Source organism: Podarcis erhardii (genome assembly GCF_964252035.2).
Source record: "Podarcis erhardii genome assembly, chromosome: 4".
Taxonomy (NCBI): domain Eukaryota; kingdom Metazoa; phylum Chordata; class Lepidosauria; order Squamata; family Lacertidae; genus Podarcis; species Podarcis erhardii.
This window is the reverse complement of record NC_138508.1, coordinates 82,024,820-82,044,759: the sequence shown is the minus strand read 5'-3', so window position 1 is coordinate 82,044,759 and position 19,940 is coordinate 82,024,820. Positions and strand designations below refer to the sequence as shown.

General features: G+C 41.0%; 1 protein-coding gene across 7 annotated transcripts in view; it reads left to right on the top strand.

Annotated features, from left to right (window-relative positions):
* The window catches only part of ARHGEF7 (Rho guanine nucleotide exchange factor 7), a 91,839-nt gene that overhangs the window by 26,175 nt on the left and 45,724 nt on the right, over positions 1–19,940 (top strand). For all 7 annotated transcript variants that reach the window (XR_014155546.1, XR_014155547.1, XM_081858079.1 and 4 more), the window contains exons 4-9: positions 1,312–1,442; positions 6,817–7,018; positions 7,964–8,052; positions 14,464–14,558; positions 16,844–16,939; positions 18,037–18,159. Coding sequence is in view for 5 of the 7 variants with exons in the window: in XM_081858079.1 (XP_081714205.1) it covers positions 1,312–1,442; positions 6,817–7,018; positions 7,964–8,052; positions 14,464–14,558; positions 16,844–16,939; positions 18,037–18,159 (736 nt within the window). In the remaining 2 variants the exon portion in view is untranslated. The remainder of the gene's footprint in view (positions 1–1,311; positions 1,443–6,816; positions 7,019–7,963; positions 8,053–14,463; positions 14,559–16,843; positions 16,940–18,036; positions 18,160–19,940) is intronic.

Sequence of the window (19,940 nt, the reverse complement as noted above, 5' to 3'; positions counted from 1 at the left end):
ATTTTATTTTATGTATCACTCACTTTTTTTCCAAAACTGGCTCTCAAACCAGTTTACATCTACAATATACCATATATTACGGATATAGGTTTTGTGGTAGGCTATTCTGGTTCCTGGTAGTTGGTGTCATAGTCTAGGATGGTTGTAGGATTTCATCCAGAGAGAGAAGGAGCTGCAAATGGACTTGGGGGGCTAGTAGATTATAAAGATGCATTTAAGTGCTCAATTGTAGGTGCCTCATTAAATTCAGTGGCACTTACATTCCCATATAATCTGTCTACAATTAATAATAATAATAATAATAATAATAATAATAATACCCTGCCCATCTGGCTGAGTTTCCCCAGCTACTCTGGGTGGCTCCCAATCGAGTGTTAAAAACAATACAGCATTAAATATTAAAAACTTCCCTAAACAGGGCTGCCTTCAGATGTCTTTTAAAAATAGGATAGCTGCTTATTTCCTTGACATCTGATGGGAGGGCGTTCCACAGGGTGGGCTCCACTACCAAGAAGGCCCTCTGCCTGGTTCCCTGTAACTTCACTTCTCGCAATGAAGGAGCCGCCAGAAGGCCCTTGGTGCTGGATCTCAGTGTCCGGGCTGAACGATGGGGGTGGAGATGTTGTGCCTCCCTGAATATAGGAAGAGTGGGCTATATACATTTTAATAAGTTTAGACCCCTGAAAATGTTTCATGATTGGTTTATTTTGCTACTGTTGTTGGTGTACGGTGCCTTCCCTTCCTTTCCCAAATAAGACAGTGAGGACTTTACCTACCGGCCTCTTCCTCCCTCCCCATGTCTCCTGGATTTCTTGCCTGGTCCATCAGGAGACCCATACATGGAAGTGGTACATCATCCTCATGATTTCAGTAGTAATGATATCACTTTTGGGATCAGGGACAGGCAGTGTAAATTGGACGTGCATGCAAATGCGCCTCCTGGTGTGGATATGGAAGTATGTCCTCTTGGATTCTGTTGGATTTTGGGGGATGAGGGGCGTGATTATTATTATTTGCTTTTGAAGTGAATTTTGCCTGCATACCTGTTGGCTGCATCTGTCCAGAGATCCTTTCCAGGCCCGTCTCTTCCCGTTTTGGTACTCAGTACATTCCTATGAAGACAACTCGCTTTACAGATCCAAGGGATGATAAAATATAGTTCTGTTGTCTTGCATAGAAGTAGGTTAATTCATTTCTGGGAATTCTACACTTCTGTTTTAGGAAATCAAATATAAATGCTTGTCCCCAGCACAAATTTTAGATATGTGTGCCTTACTGAAATGCTAATGTTTCATGGTTATCTCTTTTCAGATATTGGGCTAGGAAGTGATTCTGTGTGCGCAAGGCCATCATCTCATCGAATAAAATCTTTTGATTCCCTGGGATCCCAATCTTTACATAGCAGAACCTCAAAACTTTTTCAGGGCCAGTATCGAAGTCTGGTAAGTGTTGACCTATTTCTATTCTCTCTTTTTCTTTTCTTTTCTTTTCACTCTCCTTAATTAGTGCTGCAAAGTGAGAAGCTTGACTCAGATTCACAGATACTTGATCGTTGCCTTCTCACCTATCTGTAGCGTAAGCCTTTGAGACTTTAAATATGTTTTGTGACGTTTTGAGGAATCTGCTTTCAGATTCTGCAGATTCATGGGTTGAGATCAACAATTCAGAGCAGTCAAGTGTTTCTTAAACCCACTAGTGCATCAGTGAGGTTTAAGTGTGCTTAACTACTGACTTGTGGCCAAAGAGTCCTAGAAATGGTGTATTTGTAAACAGAGCTCATATCCATCTAGTTCCTCTATGTTTGTTATCAGATGCTGCCCAGAGTGACTGGGGCAACCCAGTCAAATGGGCAGCATGTTGTTGTTGTTGTGCTATTTTATTGTTGTTATTATTCTGTGCACTATCTTAAGTCATAATGCATGGAAGAAAAGACCTCTTTACTTGGTGGGGAGGGGTGTGTCCAAGATACATTTGTGTTTCGTTTTCCGCTTAGGTTTTAACCAGTTAAATTTCAGTGTTGCGTCAAACATTGGTCCCACTTAGAAATGACCCATTCAAACCAATGTATTTAAGTTAGCCATGCCCATTCACTTTATTTTTTAAAAAATAATATTTATTAACATTTTAAAGACTGCAAAAGAAAGACAAAGAATTAGACAAAACAAAACAATACAATACAAAAACAAAAACACCACACAACACCAACCCCCAAACATTAAATTAACAAAACCAAACACAATTTAAAACACGTCTAATAAGTTAGTATCTTAACTTTCATTTACTTGTTTCAACAACCTCCTCACACCTCCCTTTTTGTATTCCACTTTAATTAACTGTTTCAGCAATTCCTTTCCATCTTCCTCTGTTTTCTGTCCTGTAATTTATCTTAACATATTCTAACCTTATTTTTCCCTTTAATATATAATTGTCTTAACATATTTTAACTTTATTTTCCCTTTAATACTCTAATAATCTATTTGTACTTAATTCCTTGTAACATTTCTACTAAAGCCATATAGCTCTTTTCCAACATTTTTCTAACACTCATTAATTTTACAATATTTTTATAAATAGTCTTTAAACTTTTTCCAATCTTCTTCCACCGACTCTTCTCCCTGGTCCCGGATTCTGCCAGTCATATCCTCCAATTCCCTATAGTCCATCAACCTGGTGATCTTCTGTCCGATGCTCTTAACTCTTTTCCAAGTCCCTTCTGCGAGTCTTCTTCATATTTATACATGAACTTTACTTTGTCTTCCACTGATCTTATTTTCATTTTCCTTCCTTTGAGACTAAAGAGTAGATCTCGGGGAAACTCCCACCTAAAGATGATTTTATTCCTTCTCGACAGGGCAACCAAATCTCCGTAGTTAAATCTAAGATCCGAAAGGTATTTCAGGACGTCTTTCAAAATTTCCACTCTTGACGGTTGTTCTTCTATGTTCCTCTGGTATTTCCAACAGTCTCTTATTTTGTTCTTCTCTTTTTTCCCTCCTCTTCCAAGTCCGAGAGCCCTCACAGTTTTAATCTCTTCTTGACCCAAGTCCCGGTCCCAAAAGTCATCAAATTCCTATGTAAGGAAATCTATCAAACTTTCCTTCTCCAGTTCAGGTAGGGCTCTGATCCTCGAAATCTGATTTTCTTTAAATTCAATAATAGCAGGCATCAACTTTTGGTCATCAAATTGCATCTGTAAGGCTGGGACTCTCTCTCTCCAATTGTGTTACTTTAGGTTCAACGGCAATAACTTTCTCCCTAGCCTTCTCCGCAGTTTGCCATGTCAAAGTAGATTCCTGTGTCAGTTTCTGAATAGTTTCTATATTGATGTTCACTTTTTGTCCCAAATTGTCAATTTTGGTAGTTACCACATCCACCTTTTTGTGAAGCTGTTCCAGTGAGTCACTTATCTTACATAATACAACCACTAAGGCCTCTTCTATCAACATTCTTAACCGATTCAAGGTCCCCAGAATCTCACAGTTTTTTATCTTGCAGCTGGAAATTCCCCCAACTCAACTCTTGTGACAGTTTCAAAAGCTTCCTCTAGAGGGAAACAGTTCCTCTAGAGGGAAACAGTTTCTATTTGTATTAGTCCTTTTAAACTCAATTCAAACAATAAAGTTTCAGTTTTCTGTTACTTTTACTCCTTTTTAAACACAGACGGAGACAGTGGAAACAATGTATTCCTCTTATTTAACTAACTGTCAGTGAAGGTTCTAATCACGGTCAGTCCTGTTGGCAGCCGGTTTCCAAGATCGGAGCGGTGGTATATTAACTCTGTTCGCTCTCTCCTGCAGGTATACTCAGTCCAAAACTTTCCCCCCTCTTCTCCTGCCACCAAGGGGGGTTTAGTATTTTTTACTGATGGAAATTTAGTCCTTTACAATAGGCTTTCCGAGACTACAGCTTGCATCCTCATTGCTTCAATCTATTTACAAAAGGGGAAGGTGGACTTCCTGTTTTAGACCTCCCCGTTTCGGCACCAAATTAAGACGTTTAAAAATCCAATTCTCCGCTCTACTCACGGGTAGTTGCTTTAAGATCAAATTGTCCACAGGAAAAAGTCAGCGCTCTCTGGCAACAGCTATGCGGCTTCGCTCCGTGGAAGAAGCAGTCAATTCGAAGCACCGCGCCGCTCACCCCACGTCGCTACGGATCCCTGAAACCGGGTTTCCCCACGAGTAGGGGAGGCGCAAAAGGTGCCAGCCAAATCCCACTTTCACAGGCTTCACCCGCCTGTGGTTTCTAGTGGGTCTCCGCCTTCACCGTGGCGGCCAGACCCGGATTCCTACGAAGCAAATTCCTCCCGATCAGAGGAATTCCGCCATTACCGGAGGCGCTAACCCTGAAGTCCCCATGCCCATTCACTTTAATGGTTCTGCTCCGAGTGAGGCTAGCACTAGTTACTGCCCTCGGCAACCAAGTTGGCCAATGTCAAATGAATTCGTTCAGTTTCAGTTTGCACGAGAAAATGTGTGATGAGAAAATAAGGCACACGATAATGCAGTTCAGAGCAAAATAATAGGTCTAAAACTTTTACAGCTAAGGGGTATGAATCCTACCTTAAAAGCATACTATCTAAGTACTAAATAAATCCCAAAGGCTTCTTTCATTTGTACTTTTTAATTAATACAATCATACACATACATAGGTGAAGAAGCAACCTATGCTTTTGGTCAGAACCTGGTAACCTAATTTTTTGTTTAGGGAGCGGGTGGTTCTGTTCTGTTTCATACTTGGGCTAAGACTTCTGGATAATGGTTCAAGTTCTGTTCTGCTTCAGGAAAAAATAAGGGTTTATTCTAGTTTGTTTATTTATTACAATTATATCCCATATTTTCTTGAAGAAAATGCTCAACCAAGTATTAGTGACCCCTTGATGTGGAACACAGTTAAATTGGTAGCCAGGAGACATTGTATATGCGAGAGCTCTAGATGTAAAAAAATGGATAAGGTGAATATTGGGGGGAAAGCCTCTTAGCTGAATTAAAGACCCTAACACATGACTTTAATAAATGTGGATCTAAAATATCATTTAGATGTAGGAAAACAAACGAAAAAGCTGAATTACAAATATTAGAAACAGAGTGTTTCCCACCCTCTCCAGTTTATCTTCATAACAACCCTGTGAGGTAGATTAGGTCATCAGGCAGTGACTGGCCCATGATTAATCAGTGAGTGGTTGAATTCGACCCTGTTTCTTGGTTCAGATTTTGTTTGAATCTGTGGTTTTTCCAATTTTTGAAGTGTGATTAAAATCTGTGAGAGTAAATAAGATTCGTTCATATCAATGTTGTTCCTCTGATTGTCATCTCAAACAGAGTTTTTCTGCTGAAAGGCAACTAACCAATGATATGCACCAGGTTCAGAGGACCAGTGGTTTTCTAGATGCTGTCGGACTCCCAGATCCTATCAGCCCCAGCCTACATGGCTGTTGGTCAAGGGAATGGTGGGAATTGCTGTCCAGCAACATTGTAGTGCCTCACCCCTGATATAAATTAAATGAACAAAATGAGGCCCACTTCTTATGACCAGTCCTTGCCATTTGATGCTCACTTTCTTCCTACTGTGTGAACTTTTATAGAACTATGTAAAAATAGCCTCTGTGTTTGATTTGAAGGTTAGCTTGGTATGGTCAAGGTATCCCGTGCTATTTTATTGTTAGGAATGGCAAATCTGCCGAACAATGACTGTTCACACTGTTTGCAAAGGGTGAGGTTGGTGTCAAGCTGATGGAGGAATTGGTGTCCATGTTCTAGAATTGAGTAAGTGGCCATGCCACTTCTTTTAAGGCTGTCTTGTACAGTGGTGCCTCGCAAGACGAAATTAATCCGTTCCGTGAGGCTCTTCGTATAGCGGTTTTTTCGTCTTGTGAAGCAAGCCCATTGACAGCTTAGCGGATTAGCGCTATTAGCGGTTTAGCGGCTTTTAGCGGATCAGCTGATAAGCGGCTTAGCGGCTTAGGAAAAGGGGGAAAAGGGGGGGGGGAACCCGCAGGAACTCATAAGACATTTCGTCTTGCGAAGCAAGCCCAAAGGGAAATTCGTTTTGCGAAGCGCCTCCAAAACGGAAAACCCTTTCGTCTAGCAGGTTTTCCGTCTTGCGAGGCGTTCGTCTTGCGGGGCACCACTGTACTCTTTACTCCTGAAGTTTCTAAGCAGCTGAAAGTACGGCATACTTTCCACTAGTCAAGGCAGCTGTAAATCCTAAAATCAGTGGCTGGCTTTATTCCAGTCTGTTTTGAATGACTCCACCCATGGATGTGAAAGAGTGCTTGTATCCTTTCATACACTTCGTTTTGCATCAGTCGGCGATGTCAGCTTATACTGATTCACACATACAGGCTGGGACATTAAACGAAAGAGCTCTTCTAAGAACTCCTAGGAAAGTGATAGCAGGCATCTGTTTTGACTTAACTTTTCCATCAGTATGCAGTTGCAGGTTCAGTTTGGAAAACGTTGCAGCAAATATGTGTGGGTGGGTGAATTTTCAATTCATGCCAAGTTTCACAGTATAAGCTTGGGAAAGTATCATGGGCTTCATAATATTCTAGGACCTTTGCCTGTCTTGTGTGCCTGGGGACCATGACTGTTTACTACATGTTCCTAGACTCCCAAATGTTATAGAAATGGCATGGTTAACCCATTGTACAACCATGGAGACCTTTCTTGTTCTTCAGCCTGTGAAAAAGCTGTCTTATTATCCTGCACTGGGGATTTGCAGGTGCCGTTTCATACATCTCACTCAGTTAAATTTTGTTAACATTTTGAAAAAGTACCTAAAACTCTTTGTTTTCGCTTGTCTTGTCACTTCTAGGATATGACAGATAACAGCAACCACCAGCTGGTGGTAAGAGCAAAGTTTAATTTTCAACAAACCAACGAAGATGAACTTTCTTTTACAAAAGGAGATATTATTCACGTTACAAGAGTGGAAGAAGGAGGCTGGTGGGAAGGAACTCACAATGGCAAGACAGGCTGGTTTCCCAGCAATTACGTACGAGAAGTAAAATCAAATGGTGAGCTTCAGGAGTCTGCTTATAAACTGCCCAAACTTATTTTCTTTGTGGATTTCTATGTAACATATATATTTGTGACAATGCATGCCAGTGTATCCCAGCTACAAAAATGAGTGTGAAATTCTTTAATCTACCTTTTGTACATCAGGGCAAAGCACTGAATGAGAGATTTTATTCTGAAAACTCCAGTACGTGTATTGACAATATGGTTTGGTGCATTGCATACAGATACACAGATTTCCTTTCATGTTTAGCAGCCTCAGTAAGATCCCCACACATTATGAGATGGTGACTGCTAAGCAGCTGTATGCTCTGACACTTGTTTACAAGTTACTAGCTTTCACATTTGGATTCCTAGCCCTAGTGAAGATGGTTCACTGACCAGTGGCAGGGAATGTAAAGCCCCAGATCTTACCTTTCATTTTTTAAACATACACCTGTTAGTTTCTATAATGTGTTCCAGAGTCTCCAGGCTATGATTTATAACAAATGACCCATATTCAGTGCTTTTCCTTCTCGTCACACAGCAATTTAACTCCGTACGTTTTCAGTCAACTACAGTTTCCTGTATTGTCCAAACTGGGAAACAATGGGTTTGGAAGAAGGCAGACTTTTAAAAAAATCTTCGAATTGTGGTTTAAGATCCTGGCTTGTTCTACAAGTGGAACAAGGAACTGTTATTAATTGAAGACTTCTTAGCTTACCGCAGTGTGCTGATGGAACAGACTCTGCGAACATGAAACACTCAGGCAAAAGGACTCATTCATATCTTTGTTTACTAAGCCGAGACGGATCCATATGAATGAGCTGCGTGCTTGTAAATAAATAGCTGAAGTAAATGGTCCTGAACCTTGCTGCAACAAGATTTAAGAAGAGCATTTTGTTTGACCTCTAGTGTCTGAGCTGTGAAATTGCATCCTACTGCTAATATATTCCCTATTTCAGAAAAACCTGTCTCCCCCAAATCAGGAAGCCTGAAGAGTCCACCAAAGGGATTTGATACATCTGCAATTAGCAAAAGCTATTATAATGTGGTGAGTAATCTTTATTTGAATTTCTTGTGCACTACTTATCCATAGAATCTTGCTGAAGGCTAGAGCACCGAAGTTGATGATGTCATGGTTTGGTGTGGTTTTTTTTTTGCAAATGATATTCATCTGCAGGATCTGGGCACCTTAAACCATTATTTGCTAAGCTGCAGAGAGCCCACTAGCCATGTATTGTGGCAAACCAGGATGCTTGACAACAACTCCTGCCCATTTTTGTATTCCAACATAGGCAACAAAGCAGAAAGCTGCCCAGTTCCCAGTATGCAACTATATGTGGCTTGGAGGCTCACAGGTTTACAGTCTTGGCTTAAAGAATTGGAACCCAAATGCTGAAGTGTAAGGCTGATACTTAAAAATTGGTCAGTGTTTGGAAAACCTGGCACCTTATATGCCTACTGGCACAAAGTATGCACATTTTGGCCTGTATGACTTTAGTGATACAAAATAGCACAAGATGAATAAGGAAGAGCAATGATCAAGTCTGCGTAGTTTCCAAGGACGTTATCCAAATAAGTGTTTTTTTTAGTGCAAGATCTTCCTGTCTGTAAAATGGAATCTGTCCTCCCTACATGCTTCCTGCACCCTCCCTGAATCTGCTTCGGAGGGTTGGGGGAAAACCCCATAACAGATTTAGGGAGTGCAGGGGGAGAGGAGAAGACAAGGCATCCAGTTACACAGGTGAATGTCTTTGCACTAACAGAACTACTTTGTTGAAGACCGCCCCAAATACCCAGCTCAGTTTGAAGACTGTCTTTGTGCAAAAATGAAAAGGTGTTTCCATAAGTAGTGGGTACTGCATGCTTTGTGTTTATGCAGTGTGAATGATTGCAGTAGGGAGATCAGTTGGGAGCTGATGTAAGACAGAGCTGGTGTGGTGTGTATGTATTAGTGGGGTGAGTGTTGCATATTTTGCGACTCAAAATGTGCCTTGGCAAAAGGGCGGTTAAAGAGAGAAGGGATAGTGCTTTTATTCAGGTGGTTATGGGTAGGAGAGAGTGAAGGGTGGGGAGGTCAGAGGGTTGCAAACCATACCCACCTCTCTCTGAACTTCCACCCATCTTACAGATACTTGTTGGCCAGGCTACTCCATCCTGACACTTGATATGTTTCTTTTGTTATGTGCATTTTATTTGCTGTCTGTTTTGTAAACTATTTAGTCTTGATTTGGTATTAAGCAGTATGTAAAAAATGAAATGGGACGCGGGTGGTGCTGTGGGTAAAACCTCAGTGCCTAGGACTTGCCGATCGCATGGTCGGCGGTTCGAATCCCCGCGGTGGGGTGAGCTCCCGCCGTTCGGTCCCAGCTCCTGCCCACCTAGCAGTTCGAAAGCACCCTTAAGTGCAAGTAGATAAATAGGTACCGCTTTATAGCGGGAAGGTAAACGGCGTTTCCGTGTGCTGCGTTGGTGCTGGCTCGCCAGAGCAGCTTCGTCACGCTGGCCACGTGACCCGGAAGTGTCTCCAGACAGCGCTGGCCCCCGGCCTCTTAAGTGAGATGGGCGCACAACCCTAGAGTCGGACACGACTGGCCCGTACGGGCAGGGGTACCTTTACCTTTACCTTAAAAAATGAAATGAAAGTCAAGAGGTTGTGCTGCTGAGCTCTCTTGTTTTTGCAAATTCTTTGGTGCTGAGGAAGTCCTAGGAGATGTTTGGGGCTAGTCTTTGTGCAAGAAACCTGCTGCTGTGTGCACAAAATTTTGAACTGCAGCAAAAGAGAAAGAGGTGGGAAATTCAACTTGGAATGGTGCATGGCTTTGGTGCAGATTCCAAACAGGCATTTTCGTAGTATTTCTAGTAATGCGGGGTTATGTTGTCTGAAAAGAGTGAGTGAGGGCTAATGCACACATTGCTGTTCCTGTTCTCCTTATGATCTTCATAGGAAAAGGAAGGAAGGTTTTTGATGTGTGCCTTAATAGCACCTGAATCAGGTGTTTAAAGGAGCTTTTCCAGTTCCACATAATGGCCGTGTCATAGATTGGGAAGGGAGAGCACCATCCTCATGTGATTGTGGAAGAGCCCTGTTCCACCAGAGAGATAATGCTAAATATACAATGGATACATGTAGAGGCCTAGTCTGTGCAGTTTTTTGCTCTTTTATCTCCTATTTTATTGATGTCACTGAAGGAAGTTCTCTTCTGCACCTTGCAGGAATGGTGCTCTGTCACCGAGACTGGGACTTAGACTTACAACTGTATGTTCAAATCTTATGACAAGACGCCATCTTTGGCCATTTTCTCTCAGCACTTCTTCCTGTGGAACAATGATGTTGGTTCTCCTACATCAGTTTGTAAGGAGCCTATTTATGGCCTTCCTCCAGATGTTGTTGGATTCCAGCTCCCATATCCAGCAGTCAGCCTGGCCAGTGTTCAAAGATGATGGAAGTTGTAGAACAACAATATCTGGAGCCCCTGTGTCCCCTACCATTGCCCTCCTCAAAGGAGGTTATTCCAAATGAATTCAGAAAGGGAACAATTGAGCCGATTGGGATAGTAAATGTTTTTTTTTTTTTTTTAAAGAATGTTTGAAAAGTGAATATGTAATATGCAAATTTTAGAGAACTTCACTGATGAAATGTAACTTGCACTCTTGATGAGGGGGCACAAAATCTAAACATTGCTGAAAAATATTAAAAGGGGGCTTGTCACAGCTGGAATGTTAGTATTTGAGAATGCTGAGTAAATCTGTCACTTGTCTCTCACTTGGTAGTTGACATGTGAATCTGTGAAGAGTATTTCTTGGGGAAAGTTTTCATAATGACTCCCAGGATCCAAAAACATTCCTCGGAAAATTCAGAAAAGTTGCTGTGAAGTTATTAAACTCAGCCCACATTTTTCATGGCTTTTTTTGTGTGTATTTTTTTAAAAGGAATGTTCACACATGTTATGAGTTGCATGTAAACGGACTTGATGAAGATTTCCTAAAATAGATTAGGAGACAGGCCCCTGTAATTTTGTGGACTTTTAGCAATCTCTTGTATAGTGTTGAATTTGGTTTTATCTGTTATTATCTTGTGACTATTTGAAATTTGTCTATTTAGAGATACACACCATTATTTGTGCATTACATATTTTTGACTTTTCATTCTGCATATACTCAGTTCTTCTGTTTCTAGGATGGGCGGGGGGAAAGTATATGCTATTACATGCAAAAACAAACAAACAAATTGCAAGGATCTATTTTGTTCCAAAAAGTTTGTGGGTACTTAGGCAGCTTCCCTTTATGATTGTGGATTGTGTGTCCTTTTTTTTTTTTTTTTTAAGTGGAAGAAAAAACATTGTAAAGTGGCCCTTAGTTTCCTTTCACCTGATATCAAAACAGTTATTTAAGCAGTTTTGTTATTTATTCTTTTGAATAAAAGAATAGTCAAAGTTAGGGATGATAACTGGACATTGTGTGAGTGAACTGTTAGACATACTTGATATTTTTCTCCCCTCTTGTCACTGAGGGAATAGCTCACGCTGAATGAATCCAGCTCTTTATGCTTTTCATTTGTGTGCAGACTGCTAAAGGTTACCATGTCTGTGAAAGTAGTCCACAGTTGGTACCTAGTTCCATCAGATGGTGATGGAGCTTTTGGAACAGGGTCTTTGAAATCTCATGGGTTCTTGCAGCAGCCAGAATGTGCAGAAAGCAGGAAAGAGGAGAAAGGTGATTATTAGCGCAGGCAAGCATGGTGGCGAGATTAGAAACCGTGAGGGGCGGCTATGCTGAATGTGAAGTATTACTATGTTTGATTCTCTGTAACCTCCAAAAATATTGTAAATGTGAATTGTCTGCCTGGGAGGCAGGTAAGTGAACTTGAAGCCCATCCAAAAACAGTGAGACAGAAATAAATTATGAGAACAGAACTTTCTGCATAAAAATCAGTATGAATCTTGAAAGTCAAAATAGGCTTTTTTTAATGGTACTTCATGAATGCAGGTAATGTAAAGGAGAATTTATTTAAACTTCGGGAACATGCTTATTTGTGGGAATTTAATTTACACTTAGCCGAAATGCAGCTCTGCTAGCTGCTGGTAATTAAGAAACTGTGTTACACAGCATGTTTTAATTTAGATACGGTTTATTTTCTCAGATTAGCAAATATACTGTGTGCATTTTAAAATTAAAAACAGTTAATTTAAAAACATTTAAGAGTGATACTATTAAGCGTCTCTTAATAGGATCCCTCTTAATTCAAAGACTAATACAGTTAATTAATGTTTTTTCAGAGATTAGATCATGAGAATACACCTTGATGACTCCTCGTAAAAAATGATGCAAAATAGTGCCAGTGAAATACTTGAAAGCCTTATAAAATGTTTCTTCTAGATGCTTATTTAATACCCCCTTCCCCACATACAAGGCAACTTTTGCTGATTGTTGGTTTTGTAATGAAGCAGGCAACAGGCTACCTTGCATCGCCTGGCTTTGCATGCGATAGTGTTGTGTGGTCTGCTGATGTTTCAACATTGTCTTTGCTTTCTAAGATATAATTTATTAATCTTTCTGCTTCTTGTGTGCAAGCCAGTACTTTCTGACTGACTAATTAATAGCTTATGTGTTCTTTGTGACATCTGTCCTTCGTAGCGCTTCTTGCAAAATGGAGACATTTTAATCTTCGGGGCAGGAGTCAAGTTACCAACAAAAGAATGAACTCAGAAATTCTCTCCCCCACCCTCCGCGCCCTCTCTTCAGCTGAATAGGCCTATTCAAAGGAATAAAACTGAGTTCAGCAACACTAATGAAAGAAGCAGTGAATTCTCCGTTTCAAATAGTTCAGCATGCCACTTGTTTCATCAGGTTTTCATATAGACATCTGGCATGAATAATGGTTTTATGCCCATACCAACTATAAACTGCTGTATGTAGTTAGGCTAACGACATCCTAAGATCATGGGGTTCCTAGGAGATCCATTGCATTATATTGGCCTTCCCAAAGTAATAAAAAAATTGGGGGTTTAAAAGGGAAAGTAGTGGTAAAAATGGATAGCTTATTCCTGCAGATTGCAATGCTCTTAGCAACTACTGAAAACTACTACATTTCCCTACTCCTAGGGCAGTTCTGTTGTACACCTAGCAGTGTTAGAAACTCATATATAAGCTGGGTGCTAAATGGCTCCTTAAAATGTCTGGTTGCCATTTTTGGGTAAGACATCTCCAAAGTCTTATTTTTCAAATGATGGACTGACTGTGATTGATTCTCAGTTAAACATCTGGCTAGGTCAGGCGACAGCCTTGAACTGGGTTAAGAGCTTTGAAAACTTAAAAGAAGAAAAGTCACTTGATCCAGGGACAGTCCTCATATACAGTGGTACCTTGGGTTAAGTATTTAATTCGTTCTGGAGGTCCGTTCTTAACCTGAAACTATTCTTAACCTGAAGCACCACTTTAGCTAATGGGGCCTCCTGCTGCCACCACACAATTTCTGTTCTCATCCTGAAGCAAAGTTCTTAACCTGAGGTAATATTTCTGGGTTAGTGGAGTCTGTAACCTGAAGCGTATGTAACCTGGAGCGTATGTAACCTGAGGTACCACTGTATATATATTGGCCTATTCAGACCTCTTTTTCTGAATGGTGACTGCTCCCGCTCAGGCTGCGCAGAAAAAGCACTTGGGTTCCAGAAATTCATTCCGATTGTGCAGATAAAATAGAATTGATTGTGGTATTAGTGTGCGTAAACAGCCCAGATCCAATGCATGCATCTCCAGGCATGCACCTCCAGATGGTGTAGATGTCAGGAGGCATCCTGGTGCCTGGGCATCTTCACTTGGTCGCAAAATGCCCCTGCTAATTTCAAACACTGACATCTAGCTGCGCCTTCACTCTAGTGGCTGTGTGTGTGTGTGTGTGTGTGTGTGTGTGTGTGTGTGTGTGTAATGTTAGACAAAGGTGTGAGAAAGAAATTCAGGGTTGCAGTACAATGAGATTTGGAGTTTCCGATATCACTCCTGTGTGCCGCTGTTTGTAGATTGTGGCAAAAACCACACCCAAGGCAGGAAGGAGAGCTGCAGAGCAGAGTACCAGCTCACACTTTTTAATTTCTAGCACACATTTGTCGAGAAATATTAGCCATCGCTGCCTTAAATAATCAAGGTGCTATAAGGAAGATATGCCAGACATATTGCCCTTTGCAGGCAGGATTTTTTTCCAGCCCTAACCTGGAGATGCTGAGGATTAAACCTGCAAAGTGTTGGTTCTACTACAGTCCTTCCCTACCATTTCGACCCTTAAAAAACGTGCTTTTTTTTTTTTTTTACTACACTAATTGCTTACCTTTAATCAAGTGCACACTTCTTCCTCTCCTATTTACAGTCAAACTATAGAAAACAATATTGGTGTCTTGACATTTTGGTTTCCTCCTCTCTGTAGCTTTAACATGACAGTCACAGGCTTTTTAAAAATGTATTATAGGTGCTACAAAACATTCTAGAGACAGAAAACGAATATGCTAAGGAAATACAGACCATGCTTTCTAACTACCTGCGACCCTTACAAGCTAGTGAAAAGTAAGTACATCTTGCCATTGAAAAACCTTATTTGAGCCACCATGCATCATGGGCAGTGTAAGTTGCTTAAGGGACGCGGGTGGTGCTTTGGGTTAAACCACAGAGCCTAGGATTTGCCGATCAGAAGGTCGGTGGTTCGAATCCCCGTGACGGGGTGAGCTCCTGTTGCTCTGTCCCTGCTCCTGCCAACCTAGCAGTTCGAAATCACCTCAGAGTGCAAGTAGATAAGTAGGTACCGCTCCGGCGGGAAGATAAATGGCGTTTCCTTGCGCTCTGGTTTGCCAGAAGCGTTTCCTTGCTCTGGTTTGCCAGAAGCGGCTTAGTCATGCTGGCCACATGACCCGGAAGCTGTACTCCAGCTCCCTCGGCCAATAAAGCGAGATGAGCGCCGCAACCCCAGAGTCGGTCACAACTGGACCTAATGGTCAGGGGTTCCTTTACCCTAAGTTGCTTAAAACCTGCTCTGCGAGGCTATGGTGAAGGGCAGGCAATAAATTCAAAAAGCATTCATAATAGTAGTAGAATCCTAGAATTGTGTTGGAAGGGACTCTTGAGGGTCATCTAGTCCAACCCCCTGCAATGCAGGGATTTCAACCCTCAGGGGTTATAGTAGTAGTCTGTGGCACTGTAACAGAGATGCACACAATATTATATCTGTTGTTTGGAGGCTAGTATGGAGGGGGGGCACTGTAGAATTTATATTGATCCTGATGTTTCCTTTTGGCAGTGTGTTGAATTAACATTCTGTGACATCACAACCAATGGTTCCAAGGGCTTATGGGTGAAAGAGACCCTGATTTTTAGTTTGTTAGAGGTGTATATTGTGGGAATTAGATTTTAGTTCTTATTTACAGAGAACTATGTGTATGTGTATGTGGGTTGTTTGACCCTTTAAATCTATTTTTCCTCCTGTTAAAAACTACGAAAGATGCTCTCTTTTAAAATTTAAAGAATGTATACCTTTTACCTGGTGTACTTGCAGTTACGGTGTAAAAATATATATACAGTGCAGGTGGATTTTTTTTTTTAGTTGCTAAAGCACCTTATGTTGATTAAACTGTTACAGACGAACAAACATTTACAGACTGACTGATAGTCTGAGGCAGACAGCAGCACAACACAACATAACCTGCTGCTTTAACTGTTGAGAATCGCAATAAATAAGATGAAATATATACACACACACACACACACACACACACACACACACACACATATACATATATTAAAAGATGATCCAAAAAGAACTCCCTTAAGAGAATCAAGTCTTTTTGTCTTAAGACAGTCTTTAAAAGAATCTTTCCAAAAAAAAATATTATAAAATAATTCCAGTAGCACCTTCAAGACCAACTAAGTATAAGCTTTCTAGGTATGAGCTTTTGTGTGTATACACATTTCTTCAGATACTCTGAGGGAGAGGTCGCTACATCCTTATAACTGTTGATGGCTGTTAATGATGGCAGTTGGTTTCGCAGGGAAGGGCAAGGGATTTTTAAAAGGGCAGATGACCAAAATTAGCTTTAGCATGTATAATGGGACATGAATCCAATATCTCTATTCAGACCAGGTCTCTCCATAGTTTTTACTTTGGTAATGAGTTGTAACTCAGCAACTTCTCTTTCAAGTGTATTTATAAAATTCTTTTGCAATAAGACAGCTACTTCATAATAAATAACAAGATGAAAGATTAAAAAAAATATATTAAAAGATGATCCAAAAAGAACTCCCTTAAGAGAATCAAGTTGTTGAGAATCGCGAGACTGTTAATAACCGAACCAACTGAAATAACTGCTGCAGCGTGTATGACATCACAGGATTTTATAGCGGCTGTCAAACATTCTGTTCTGGCAAGCTCCCTATGCAAGTTAGCCCCAGAGAAGACCCCCCCCCCACTCCCCATTCCCCACCTCACACATCTTTTATGAATTGCAGAGGATAGAATCATAGAATCATATAGTTGGGTCATCTGGTCCACCCCCTGCAATGCAGGAATATGCAGTGAATCTGGCTGTGGGGGAAGCTGTCAATCAGAGCGTATGGAAAGCATCTTCCGGGATGTATATAGTGGGAAAGAGCTTTGCCCTGTCTCCCCACCTCTCTAGCTTCCTGAACCCCCAAGTGGGAAATTGGGGGTGGGTCTGTGATGCCAGGGGTGCATGTGAAAGGAAAGTGATTTTGTGCCTCCTATATTGGAAGCCAGTCTCGGCCATATAAGCAACACCAGAAATGATGTGGGCTGTTTTACGTACAAGTGCTTAATTTTCTTATTCTCTTTTTGGCTCCAGGTTAAACTCTACAGATACTTCATATTTAATGGGAAATCTAGAAGAAATCAGTTCTTTTCAGCAAATGCTTGTACAGTCTTTAGAAGAATGCACCAAGTATGTACTATCCAATCTAGCAGACCTGTTTATGTTTAACTGTTTAAAATGACACCTGGCATCTATAGACATTTGTAGCACACACGTTGATGTAAATGTGTAAATCTTGCAGTTCAGTTGCAAAGTATGAACAGAGAACAGGAGAGACTTCTCCAAAATAATAATAATAATAATAATAATAATAATAATAATAATAATAATAATAATATGAAAGTACTCTGCAAAAACAACCACCACCACCAGTAGTTTTATGCAATGTGATAAAGGATATTAAAGCAGGTATTTTTATTCTTTATTTTTTAAAAATAAAGCAGTGAACATTCTTGAAGTAAATAATTTTAAAACATTAAAGTTGGTGCAGCTGTAACAATTTTGACTCTTCAGTTAGGATCATGGGAGTCGGCTGTTGGGTTATTGTATCCCTGCTTCTAGGGGATGTGGGTGGCGTTAAACCACAGAGCCTAGGGCTTGCCGATCAGAAGGTTGGCGGTACAAATCCCTGCGATGGGGTGAGCTCCCGTTGCTCGGTTCCTTCTCCTGCCAACCTAGCAGTTCAAAAGCATGTCAAAGTGCAAGTAGATAAATAGGTACCACTCCGGCGGGAAGGTAAACGGTGTTTCCATGCACTGCTCTGGTTCGCCAGAAGCGGCTTAGTCATGCTGGCCACATGACCCGGAAGCTTTACGCCGGCTCCCTCGGCCAATAAGGCAAGATGAGCTCCGCAACCCCAGAGTCATCTGGCAACTGGACCTAATGGTCAAGGGTCCCTTTACCTTTACCTTTTATCCCTGCTCTAGCTTTATTCTCTTCATCACTGAGTTATCTCTCCTCCATGTTTGTCATGCTTACGGGCATTCAGCACAAAAGCCAGGGCATTGATTGATAAAAAATAGAAGGCATCACATCCAAAGTAACAGCAGTGCATAATGAGCTATCAAATATATAACAATTCTGCAACAGTTTCCCCAACACTAGACTCCCAAAGCTACACTTGGTCTTTGAGGTTACTAAAACAAATGTCCTTGGTGCATTTGGAACGCATTGTGCATTAAGCTTCAGAACATTTAAAAAATTACAGTTACATTGCTTTCTTTCAGGTTGCCTGAAACTCAGCAACGGGTTGGTGGTTGCTTCCTAAATCTGATGCCACAAATGAAAAATTTATACCTTGCGTACTGTGCCAACCACCCGTCAGCAGTAACCGTCCTCACAGAACACAGGTATGTGCATCAAGAACAAGAAAACCTTGTAAATGTAACTTGGTTTTTCTTTCCACTTTTTAATGGTGTTTTGCAAACAAATTGAGGTGTTTTATCAGGCACAAGACGGAAGATGAAGTGGCAGCAGATGTGAGCGTCAGTTTTGAAATCAGCTTTTTTTAGTGGAGGATTTGAAAATAAGCATTGCTGGTGTTCAGCATGTAGATTGATTTCAATATAACTTGGGGCTCATTCACACTTCCACTTAGAATCATTGGGTTGGAAGGGACCACAAGGACCATCCAGTCCAACCCCTGCAACGCAGGAATCTTTCGCCCAACATATGGTTCAAACCCACAACCCTGAGATTAAGAATCTCATACTCTGCCAGCTGAGCTAAGTGTGCATCACTTGTCCTGTAGCTTGTAGGCATGAGTCAAAGCAGTTTAGCCTTTGCCCCACCACTTCCCCCTGGAAAACATGGTCTTTATTGCTATATTGGAACAAACATCAGTCCAGAGAAAACCCAATTGATATTTACCCGTATTTAGTGGTAAACAGCAGGTTTTCTTAGAGGAAAGAGGCAGAAGTGTGGTTGAGTCCTTACTCCTGAGGGAGTGTGCACAGGTTTGCAACCTTACAAGTCCTGTAGTGCTATTCATATTTAGTTCAGTCCCTTAAATAAATCAAATACTTTTTATTCAGGCACATGACAAAGGCTTTCTTATTCCGGCAGGCATTTTAAGGTGGCGTTTGTGTTACTGTCCAGTTTCACAATGAATTTTTATTGTTTTAATCTCTTGTGTGGTTTACTTTTATATACATCACTTAGAAACGCTGAGGATTCAGCAGTCCATAAAATGCCTTAAATAATTTTGTTCATTGGATGTGTGAGATAATAGTTACAGAGGTAGTTCAGGCATATGATACCTTGGTTCTAAGTTGGGGATAAGCAACCTGAGACCATTGAAATTATGTTGGGCTTCAGCTTCAGCTAGTGTGGCCAGTGGCCAGGGATGATGGGAGTTGTAGTCTGCCAACATCTGGAGGGCCACTTAGGTTTCCCACCCCTGCCCTACATGAACTAGACTAGGTAGTTTCCAACACTTGCACATTCCCTCCTTTTCCTCCACTTAAGCACTTTGAACAGTGCATTGTTAATCTAGGGAACTCACTGCTCCAAGATAATGATGGTGGCCACTCGCTTGTATGGCTTTTAAAGGGGATTAGATGAATTCCTGGATGATAGAGCTATCGCTGGCTGTTGGCCACGACAACTATATATGGAACCTCCATGTCTAGGGGCAGTATCCCCTTGAATGCCAGCTGCTAGGGAAACAGCAGCAGGCAAAAGGTATTGCATTCAAGATCTGGTTGGCCATTTTGGGAAGCAAAATGCAGACTAGACGCAACTTTGATCCGATCAATCAGACTTGTTCCTTTTCTTAGGCAATTTATTTTAAAAATTGAGAAAATTTCTAAAGTGCCATATTAAAAGTTGGAGTGCCTGAACAGGGCTAGGATTTTCTGTTTCAATTATATTCGCGTAATGCATTAAAACTGAAATTAATCCATCGTGCTTATGGAATGGTGTTGTGATTGAATGGCTGAATGTTGGGTGGGATGTTACAATAAGTAAAAGTAATGTTGCACAGCCTATGGAAAAACATGATTCTTTCTGAGGATTCCAGGCTAATGCTAGCACCTATGGTAGCAATCTTTATAATATTTTCCGGTGTGTTTAATTCTGCGGCTGGGAGCACAGTCTTGGCACTTCCTAATATATATTTTTTTACTTTGTT